Source organism: Mytilus galloprovincialis, chromosome 5, assembly GCF_965363235.1.
Source record: "Mytilus galloprovincialis chromosome 5, xbMytGall1.hap1.1, whole genome shotgun sequence".
NCBI classification, from domain to species: Eukaryota; Metazoa; Mollusca; class Bivalvia; order Mytilida; family Mytilidae; genus Mytilus; species Mytilus galloprovincialis.
In genome coordinates, this window is record NC_134842.1 from 99171032 (window position 1) to 99183073 (window position 12042).

The window sequence follows — 12042 nt, forward strand, 5'->3', positions numbered from 1 at the left end:
ATTTCCTATATACCTTAATATAACACGTGTTATATTAAGGTATATAGGAAATTTTTTTTCTGAGACAAGTGCCTGTGCACCAGAGACATATATACACATGTGTATATATATGTCTCTACATACACTAAGAGGTTCCTGACTGGGTGACTGGTATATACATATATAGTGTATATGCAGCGAGGTTGATATATTTGAGTGGTGCCATGGATCTATATTAGTGGAAATACAGAATCAAAACATAGTATTTATGTTTATATTAATAGAAGGGTTAACCAGAGACATATATAAACTATATGTATTGGTATTTCTCTGGGTTAATATACTGGTCTGTTCTCATTTCATTGTTCTTGTATTTTGATAAATTCTAAAAAAAAAAAAAAAAATCACTTAATATAATGGTTTTATTTTTATTTTTAGTGTCGACTGGACCAATTTTTCACTTTTATTTTTTTTTTTATTTCGCCCCCCTCGACCCTAATTTTTTACAAATTTTCTCGTTAAACAGATAAAATAAAAAGTCTGGCCTTATACAATATGAATGAGTTAAAAATGATAAACTCTTGCTCAGAAGACTTAAGTTTATGATATATACATACATTGGTTTAAGAATTGGATAAACATCATTTTTCACCAATCACTCCTTTCATATGACTTTAAACTTGGTAATTATTAAATAATATTATATTATCCATATATACATGATATATGCATTGTACTTAATCAAGAAATTTTTTTTTCATTTTTCTTTTATAGTTGTAAACGAACACCACCATCATAACCACCACCATGTACATAACACAAACTTTCAGGTTGGAGAAAACAATGTTATGAGTAAATATCAAATTATTATTTATTTTAAATAATAGATACACATCTACACTAGCCAAGGGTCATTGTCCACTCCCCTTCTCTCCACCCTTTGTGGATTAAGCCAACATTTATGATAACAATATCAGTTGATTAAAGTCACGCATATTCCAAATACATTATTCTGGACAAATGGCAGCACTTGAACCTCTCTTCAGTGTGAAGGTGAAAATATTGTATCATCTAGAGTCTACACATTTGGCAATGCAGGTAAAGAAAATATATGTTGCCATTCAAACATTTGTGCATGAAACATATACAAGAACTTCTATTAGTTGATTAAGAACATTTAGATTGTCACTAAATATTGTTGCATGTTTTTAAGGATTAAAGATTAGTTCCACTGTCAGCATCATGAGCATATGGCAATTTTTTACCTACATTTACTACATGATCATGTTAAAGGCACTTTTTGATTTGATCATTACCTTGTGGATCCTAAATTATTGTATGAATTTATCTCCTAATCCTCCAATGTGGAGAGGAGTGACGTGGGTTGTAATCCTTGGCTAGCAAAGATGATAGATATATAGATTTAGGATTAATTTTTAACCTACCGGTACATCTTAAAAAATATTGCGGTTTAGATAATTGTGAATATGAACTTTCTTTGTACAAGGGCCCTAGGTGGCAGTGAGGAGGTCAAAGTATTTCATCTTTGTTTGTTTGACCCATATCTCAAATCATATGGCAAATTCCAAAATAAGGATTGCTAAAATTAATACTAATTTGTTAAATATGTATAAAACCCCTAAAAGCAGATTTGTAGCATATTTCAATGAGATTGTAATACAATATAAAAACTAGAAAACTGACATCTCATCTATACAAATTCAAGACTACAGTTTGTATAGAAACAATAAAAAGAAGATGTGGTATGATTGCCAATGAGACAACTATCCACAAAAGACCAAAATGACACAGACATTAACAACTATAGGTCACCGTACGGCCTAAAAAAACTAACGGCCTTATTTATGTGAAAAAATGAAACAGTTTGTTTTTTTGGTTTAGAACATGCATATGCTCATTAGAATTTCAGTAGGATGATATAAAACTATTTGAATTATTGATTGAGTTAATTCTATTGCTTGATTTATATATATATCAAATAGTAAAGAATTTCTTTTACTTTCAGCTTATAATCCAAAAATTCAGGAAGAAAGAGGAGAAAGAGAAGTGGAACAACCATCAGAAAATATTGTATGCAACTTACAACAGAATTCCCAATAATTTGTTTTTCCAAATAAAGTTATTGCCATGTGATATATACAGACAAACTATTTTTTATAATACAACTTCTTTTTAAAAGGAGACACTATGGTAATGCTACTTTCTTGGCCCCTGTAGGATTATAAATCTACTGCAGAACATTTCTCAGACAAGTCAAATCGTTATGAAGAATAGTTGATCAAATATTTAGTTTTTTCTCAAAATTGTGTGCAGTGGGGCTTCAAAAGTTTTGTAATTTATCCAAAAATGTAAAATTTTCCAGAACATGGCAAACTTATTTAGACATATACCAAGGCTTGTCTTTACCTTTGTGTGTAAAATACCATCTTGAAGAAGGCTTTGCATCATATTTTTTATTGAATCCATAATAAATATGCGTTAATTGAGCTTTATTTTCAATTATGTTCAGTTTTGATGATGACATCACACAGACATCATAAGTGATCTTTCTGCACTAATATGTGATGATTGTATCAACATGTTTATCCAAAAATCAATCATAAAAAAGCTAGATTGACCTTAATCATTTTTTCAACATTATTCTTTTTACTAAAGCCAAGTTGTCAGTTTACACTGCACTATAAGTAGGCATTAATCACTTTTGATAGGTTGAAAAAAAAAATCTCCTTCAGTGTAGATTATGCATTAAATGTGTGATGTTATGTATTGTGAAGATAGGCTTAAAGCCATTTAGATATCAATTTGGAAAAATAGATATGAAAAGGTAAAAAAAAAAATTAAAATCTTTTTCAAAATGTTTGAATAGTTTAATTATTAAATTTATTTCAGAGAAGATGATTTCTGTAATATATATGATACTACCAATGAAATTTTTAATCTATGGACACATTTTGTTTTGAAACCTTATCTTGTATATTGAAAATTAAAATATTATTTACTATTTTGGTTCTTTCATTATTATTTTTCGGATACCAATTTGCATGCATTTTGGGAATACAGGTGAACCACAAATATAATGTTCAATGAAGTATAAATTTTTCTCAGTTCGAGATAATTTGAATTAATGATAATAAATTAATCCACAAATATTTGCTCATATATGAATTTGTGTTTCTCATTTACATGTCTGCATAATTGTATTGTATGTATATAAAGAATGCAGTTTAAATATCTTTGCTATAATATATTTCAATTATTTATTATAAATGAAGGCAAGATTTGAATTTCATTGGCTTAACATTAAGTTTTAAACTTAATATCTATAAATTGAATGTAAAATTAGGATATCTTAAAATAATTTTATCAGTATTATGGTGTCTGACAGAAAGAATGATTGTTATCTAGTACACATGCTAATGCTTGCAGGTGTTCAATTATTTGAGGTACCTATTCAGAGTGAAAAGTAGCACATTGGACAAAATGTTCATTAAACAAAACACAAGTATGTCGTCTGACATAGAATCTGTATTGACACAAAAAAATTACTTTTGTTGTCTTGTGTCATCTTATGGATTGAATATGACAAAAAGCATTCACCTCTGTTGCTTTTGCTTTTGTCATCTTTAATGCATTTAAGATGACACAACATTTTTACCTCTGTTGTCATGTGTGTCATCTTGAAAGCAGTAAAGACGTTGCATTTTTTTCAAATTTTGTAAGGATCCTAAGTAAAATGGTAATTTGTATTTTAATGGAATTCTAGGTTTTAAGAAAGTATCTACCATGCATTTAATTCTTGAGTGATTTGTGAAGTCTACCCCACACAAACATATAATTATGAGATAAAAGAATTCAAGACTACCACACATTCTATTGTTTAAGCATGAACATATGTGTAAAAACCTTTGGACTTCAACTTTAGCAAATAAAACTGTCAAAATTGGACACCATGAAAAAAAAGTTAATTGTTAATATATGAAATATAAATAATATAATTAAAGAGTCCATGTATATGTAAATTGTGTTCAGTATTTGTAGTTACATAATGTTACAAGTTATAGTTAGTTGATCTTACTAGTCATGCTAGTAGTTATTGAGAAATATTGCTTTATTTGTTGATTGAATTTTTGTTTTTTTATTTATGATTTTAGTCCCTTTACACTTCATAAATTGTTTATATGTTTGTAATTTATTGATCCTTTAAGACATTTATGTCAATCTATAGTTCATCATTTCTACTGCAAGACAGTATAAAATGTATACAATGTATAAGCATCAATCACTTTAGAATTTGAATCAAAGATTCAATCGCCATTGTATGGCTAAAACACATTATACTACAATTATTTCACCAAAATCAGTCACATTCAAACTTTAATTAAAGATAATTGTCATCATGTTTATAAGTTAAGGTGGTTTTCTCCTCTTAATCTTTACTTTTTGTGATCAGATATTCGAATCCTCTGGATTTATCCATATAGTTCTATTAAAATAGTTATCAAAGGTACCAGGATTATAATTTAGTATGCCAGACGCACGTTTCGTCTACATAAGATTTATCAGTGATGCTCAGATCAAAATAGTTGTAAAGCCAAACAAGAACAAAGTTGAAGAGTATTGAGGACCCACAATTCCAAAATGTTGTGCCAAATCCGGCTTAGTCTACTCCTGGAATAAGAAAATCCTTATTTTTTCGAGAAATTTAAAGTTTTATAACAGGAAAGTTTTAAACCCCTACTTTTATAAATTTATTAAATAAAAGTTTGATAAATATACAAGTTTGATCATATAACATTTTTTTATGATGGTTGAAATGATGAAATAACTGTTTTTTCATGATAATTTTCAAAATGTTAAAATGGTTGTCGTTTTGCACCATAACAATCTAAGGTGTTGGAATATTGTTTTTTTTTTATTAAATACAAATGTTTATAATATATTAATCAATTATTAAGTGATTAAAAATAGTGCCATATGTTTTTTTATTATTTGTGTTTTATATTGAAAAAACTATATCACTTGAAAAATTTATTGCTTCCAAAACAGTTCGTACAAATGCAAAAACAAAAAACAAAAGCAACATAGATTTATACATACTGAAAAGCTTTAAGACAGAAAGGGATATTGAAGGAAAAGGTAAATCGCTTGAGAACAACTTTGCCTAAGGAAGTTGGAACCTTATAAAAGTCCAAATGATACACATAAATCCACCTTAAAAAAGGATAACCCACAAGATATAGTAAACTGCAAAAGACCCCAATCATAACACAATCTAAAACAAATAAAATTAAAAAACAGCCAGATTCATAATAAAATAACTAATAAACAAACAAATGAATATAGAAGGTCTTACAAGAACTACACTTTAGGGACAGCTACAGTTAATTTATTGACCAACATTTTTCGGTTTCTAGGGCATGACTATGACTAACACTGAATAGCAGATACTAAACAGAAGATCTAAGAGGATGAGTAGTTATTAACAGCTAGTTGGGTGAAACTTCAAACTAGATTGCTTATCCTTTTTTATTTATTTTTTATTTTTAACAAATGTATGCATGATATCAATGCAATAGTGGCAATTACTGAAACCATTGTAAACTTATAATCAACAAGCTATAATTATATTATGCTAATGCAACAAGCTGCATGTGTCTATTCATTGATTCATCTCTGTTCGTCTCACATGGTGCATGTTCATGGTTTGTGTAACTGAGTCTTTTTTAGACGAAATGCGGAGGAAAATCTAATCGGAAAGTCCATAATCACATGGCGAAATTAAATGACAAAACACATCAAAAACGAATGAGGTATGTCCCTTATGAAGATAGTATTTGTGAAAGAAAAACGCCAATACACTAAACCATTCATTAACTGTTATTTGTAAATTGTATTTACAAATGAACCCTGCATGGAAAACGTAAAAAGAAACCTCCAAAGCAAGTGATCTAATGTAAGACTAGGAAGAAATATGGTTTGATTGACAATGAGACAAAATTTTCCACTAGAGACCAAATGACATAGAAGTATTTAACCATATACCACTATAAAATTTCATCAATTTGAAAAAAAAACCATGGTGTAAAAAAATAAACCAATAAACTGATTCACATTAAAAAAAACAAATGTACGAAAAACAACAATAATGGTATACAACAACAAAAGTTATCAAAGGTACCAACATTTTAATTTAATACACCAGACGCGCTTTTCGTCTTAATAAAAGAGGGACGAAAGATACCAGAGGGACAGTCAAACTCATAAATCGAAAATAAACTGACAACGCCATGGCTTAGATTAAAAAGACAAACAAACAAACAATAGTACACATTACACAACATAGAAAACCAAAGAATAAGCAGCACGAATCACACCAAAAACTAGGGGTAATCTCAGGTGCTCCCGAAGGGGTTGGCATATCCTGCTCCACGTGTGACAGTAGTCGTGTTGCTTATGTTATAAATCCGGTAAATAGTCTAATTCGGTAGGTCACATTCATGAAAGGGAAGGGGATTGTAAGCACGACATAAGACTCATCAGTGACGCTCAGTTCAAAAGCGTTATGAAGCCAAACGAGGAAAAAGTTGAGGAACACCTTCTGAAGTCCATATATTATGGAGGTCGTTGTATAACATAATATAACCGTGCAATTTGATAAAAGCAAATGCTTATATTTTGTGTTTTCTAACGACAGAATGCCTTTAAGGGAATTTCCATAAATTCAACAATGGAAATTACATCTGACAGATTTCAATGTATTCATGAACAATTATCCGTACATATGAATATTGTATTTCCAGTTCATTTTTTTAAATACTTGAAGCAGAGCATGACAACTTTCTAGAAAAAAATTACAACATTCTTTCGCAGTGATTATATGAGAAAGCATTCTGTGAGTTAAATCAAATTGTTCATATTGATCAACATGTGTTGAAGTTTCGAAGTCCAGGTAAAAAAGTCCGTGGGAAACCTGCACTTCTCAAACATTCCAAGAATTTCTTGTCGCATTTGCAGTTTTTATAATCGCAAGATCCGGGACTATCTGGAAATCAAAAGAAAAAAACATTTAATACCAATGCTGGTTGACCATTATGTAACAAGTAAAATGTGTATGTGTGCAAAAATGTAAGAATACAAACTAAACTACGCTAAGATTTTTCGTTATCCCTGGATCCCAAATTGATGATTAAATATGCTAGAGACTACAATACAATGATCACTATTGTGGTGTTATCAGAACAAGGTATGCGTTAGACAGAGACATTTGTTTAAAGGGCCATTACTCTACAAACACTCCTATCATACTATACATCTGCATAATAATTTAGTTCTGTTACTTTTAACACCGTTGAACTTTTCAACAAAATACGTTATACAACGTAGCAGGAGTTGCGATGACATGATCGGTAAAAATAAGTTTAAACATTTCTATTCTTTCAAAACTTCACAAAACTAGTAATTCTGAAAGTTTCTTCCAAAATATGATGAATTCATGATCATTTATTCTACAAAGTTAAGAGTGCTTTAGATAAAGGATAAATGGTATTTTACAACATACTTAACTATATAACTTAAACCAACACAGAAGGACTTATCTACGTTGCTAACAATTTTACCAACAATTATTAATTTCTATACACAATGTATAGCCATTGTACAGCTAGTGTCATCCTTTAAATTTAATTCATGATACAGATACATACATTTTTTGTGTTTACGTAGTAATTTAGTATATCAGTAAAAAGTCTTAGCGTTGTCAATGTGTTTTCAATATGTTATGTAAACGTTGTATATTAAAAATATAAAATTAAGGTTGTTTTTTGAGACTACATGTACTTACTTGTACATCTGATCGACACACTGGTCCACTCGTAGCTGTAATCGTCTAGATGAATACCACTACACCCATCCCTACTATTCTGATCATAACACCTATCATGTACCATACAACATCTACAAAGTATTCATTTATTTATTGTGTAGTTAAGTGTTTTGAAGGTAACTTGTGTATTCGTTTTTGATAAAAGAAATTTTACGGGGTTGTATAGGGCCATTTATTTATTCCATATTTTTTTTTCTTTTTAATTGTGATTCACAGGATAGATGATTATGGACAAAGACCAAAATGTAGGACAATAAACAAATAGAGGAAAAGGAACAAACATTGATTAGAGAATATCGTGGTGCTAACAAATATATAATAAATTGCGATAGTTATAGGCGTCATACATAATGATTTACTAATCGAAATGCAAACTCAGAGACTATTTGTCATTTCATAACAAATTTAAACCAACAAATTTTCGTTGAAAATTGCAAAATCGATGTAAGATAGGGATAAGCATAAAGTCCTTTCTTGTTATTTTCATATTTTTTTTAGTCTGAAAAATGAAAATTCACAGTTTTCCTCCTTATCATAATTGAGGTTATAAAGGAGTGATGCATTGGAATTCATTTCCGGATTCACATTTGCGATTTTTTTTAATTTTCTTTAATTTTCACACCCACGAGTGTTATATCAAGTACCGAAACTGACAAAAGTGTTCGGGTAAAGTTTAACCTCAAAATTTAATATTGTAGTGGCGTGCAACTAGAACAAACATAATCTGATATTTTAAATTGATATGTAGATTTAAGTCATAATCAGTACGCTAAATATATTCATAATACATTAGCGTCATAGAATAGACTTTTTTTTATATTACCGACTTTTTTCTCCAGAGTATATTTCTATTTCTTTTTCTATTTCTTTAACTGCTCGACAGGTGACCGTCTGTGTGGTAGGAAATTCTGTTACTCGGTAAGAAAGTGCAGTTTACAGAAGGAAACTAGAGTGTACAATCGGTGCAATCTGGAGAAAAAACATCCGTTTCATGTTTTTTTGCACAACAAAATAATCGGAAAAAAGGGTTTATTTTCTTCTACTTTGCACATGTTGATCATTTGATTATACTTCTTTAGATTGCTCTTACTCGCCTAAGATTTTCTGACATCTGTAATATAAGAGCAGCTCACCTATACATGTTGTCTTGAGGTGTACTGCTTCCGCCAACTCCACACCAACATTCATAGTCTCGAAGATAGTTCTCAAACGTATTACCCATTTGAAACAAATGACTGATTTGTCTGTACATATTAAAGAATGATCGTTTGCTCCTATCAGCACGTCCTTCAAATATATTAGGAATATGATTGAAATAAACTACATTAATTTTGTAAAATGTATTGTGAAATTGCGACAATGTTAGCCAGGACAGAGGTGAATTGATTTCTATGCACATACATTTTGTAATTCGAGTTTCTTGAATACCATTTGAACCTTTACCACATAATAGTCATGTGGTAATATTTTTTTAGCATTGCTCGGTATTTATACATCCCACCATTGTGGTATTGTGCAATAGTCATTTTCTTGTATTCTTTTTTCGTATGTGCTGGTCTTTAGAGTGTATATATACCATTTAGTTGATCTTTGGTGACATAGTTGTTAGTTTTACAGTGATTTTTAGATAAAAAATAATGTTGACATTGTTACCTTTTATGTCTGTTTGTTTTGTTCACCAAAAAATTCTATGCAACTGTCACACAAGCAAGAGGATGGCTAGCTGAAAACAACCAAGGTTTTATCCCCCTTTTCGATAAAATGAAATGCCTGTAACAAGTTAGAAATATGACAGTTGTCAGTTGTTTTCCATTCGTTTGATGTGTTTAATCTTTTGATTTTGACATTTAACAAACAGCTTTTCGTTTAAAATTTCTCCTGAATTTCTGTATTTTTTGTTATTTTACTTCGCAAGGTATGAACTAACCAAAATAACCATAAAACTCATACATATATACAACAGTCAAAACAGTCTTCTAAGCCAACCTTGCGTTATATGATTGCATTTTGCAATCTTAATAAAATAAATAATTAAAATCAAAAGAATTTACCCGTAGATGTAGTCAGTACTAAATAAAATGCATAGTAAAGCTATTCAAATGGACCCTCTACAAACATTCTGAAAAAAGTACAAGATACATTTTAAAATTAAATCTTGTTCAAAATTCTAACAATGTTCTATTTTAATACTTAGTTTTATTTTATTGGCGAGCAACATGACAATCAAACATCTTATAGACGAATAAACAAGGTTCATAAAGTCATAATTAAGACTGTTTACACATGCTAAGCAGTTCGATTTAAGTGCTGATGAAATATATTATCTGGACATGATTTATAGTATATTTTATTGGAAATAAAAGAAGTGAATCTGGTTAATTGAACTGTGAACTGAAAAGTACTTTTTTATGGCTTTTGACCAGTCAAAAGCATTTGAGATTAAAAACAGAAAAAAAATATGAAATAGTTAGATGGTTTGTTGTTTGTCTAACGTATGTATGTATGCATATTTGAAAACAGTTGAATAAATCGTGTTCAAATAATCATATGGTTTGCAAAATTAATTTGAACTGCAAATACAAAGAGAAGAGGTACACGTTGTATATCGGAAAACATTTTAGTCTTGAGACTTCCACCTTTATATAGCACCCCTTAACATATTATCTCCTACAAAAATAATCTGAATTTGAAGGTGCCATTTCGACTAAACATAGCTGCGTATTTTTACAGCCTGCACAACAGAACTTTTTTCATCGTATTTACTACTACTAAAAATTAGTCTATAATACCAATCTTCTTTACTCCAATCAACCCTTATAAGACTGATTGATAGTTTCTGTTTTAAGGTTAATTACCTATGAAAAAACTTGCATTCAAATGTTTTACTTTGCAGTATAACTCATTGCTTCACAGAAAACACAAACTTAACTGGTGACGCCGGTTCTATCGTTAGAAAATTATAAAATAAAAACATATGCCATTTATTCTAAAGCTTTGCCGATAGAATGTTGACCTATCGCTATATATATGTATATGTACATGTGATTCAATCTGAACAATGTATTTGTAATAGTCATATAACTATTTAATATAATATTATGATATAATTCTCTTATAAAAAAGAATAAATGATACATATCCTTGTTTGAGAACTGTCTCACAACACATCTTCTTACTTATATATGACGAGTGAAATAATAAATTGAAATGAAGCATCAATCAAATTCACAATAGCGTTGTAATACTATTTATGACATGTACTTACCATTGTGATGATAACTGAAGCCTGTTGTGTTTACTTATTTTGTTTAGGTTTAACACTTTTTCGCTGCTTATGCAAAATATTCAGGACAGTCCTGCTTCCGAAATATTTTATCTTTTTTCCGCAACAAATTCGAACATGTTATATAGCCGGTGTGTTTCAGTTCAGGCACAACTTGTTTGTAATTTTTGTCTGAGATCAGGACATCTTAAAAAATATTTTTTTTGTACCTGCTGACATTTTTTAACTAACAGAATGTGATTTTTTTACCACTCTTACCGATATTAGCCTTGAACTTCATCTATACATGGTCTAAATTTTGGTGTGGATTCATATAAAAGGACTGCATTATTTTAGTTTCTTGTGTACAATTTGGAAATTGGTATGGCGTTCATTATCACTGTACTAGTATATATTTGTTTAGGGGCCAGCTGCATTGAAGACCTGTTGGTGACCTTCTGCTGTTGTTTTATATTTGGTCGGGTTGTTCTCTCTTTGACACATTCCCCATTTCCATTCTCAATTTTATTCAATTAGTTTTCTTCACTGTATTCTCTATTATTATCAATTATCAGTCGTAATTCACTATTGAAACACATTATTCTTGTTTTTTTTTGTGTATAAAGACCACTCTTCACTAGAGACCAATTAACGTTAGCAACTATAGGGCAGCCGGGTTCCATTGTCAAAAGAAACAACAAATGTGGTTAGTGGTGTATGTAGGAGTTTTCGTCTTCAAAAAACCCATCCGTTTGATGTTTGTAATTATATTTTCATGTCTGTACGTCGGAGGAGTAAAGTATTAGTGGTTGATAAGGTTGGTACCACAAATAGTTTAGCTCAGTCAATTGTTAAAATAGAAACATGTCCAATATTACTACACGAACATTTCTGATTA

The 12042-nt window shown here is 30.0% G+C and overlaps 1 protein-coding gene and 1 long non-coding RNA gene across 2 annotated transcripts in view; one reads left to right on the plus strand and one right to left on the minus strand.

Annotated features, from left to right (window-relative positions):
- Positions 1–2245, plus strand: part of LOC143076868 (uncharacterized) — a 46032-nt gene extending 43787 nt beyond the window's left edge. Inside the window, exons 8-9 of the mRNA XM_076252758.1 lie at positions 754–831; positions 2006–2245. Coding sequence (XP_076108873.1) covers positions 754–831; positions 2006–2100 — 173 coding nt within the window. The 3' untranslated portion in view covers positions 2101–2245. The remainder of the gene's footprint in view (positions 1–753; positions 832–2005) is intronic.
- Positions 2246–6734: 4489 nt separating this feature from the next.
- On the minus strand, positions 6735–7960 carry LOC143076874 (uncharacterized). Its single transcript, XR_012978818.1, has 2 exons — positions 7841–7960; positions 6735–7042 (listed from the first exon to the last, which is right to left on the minus strand). It is a non-coding gene; the product is annotated as an uncharacterized LOC143076874 (long non-coding RNA).
- Positions 7961–12042: the final 4082 nt, after the last annotated feature.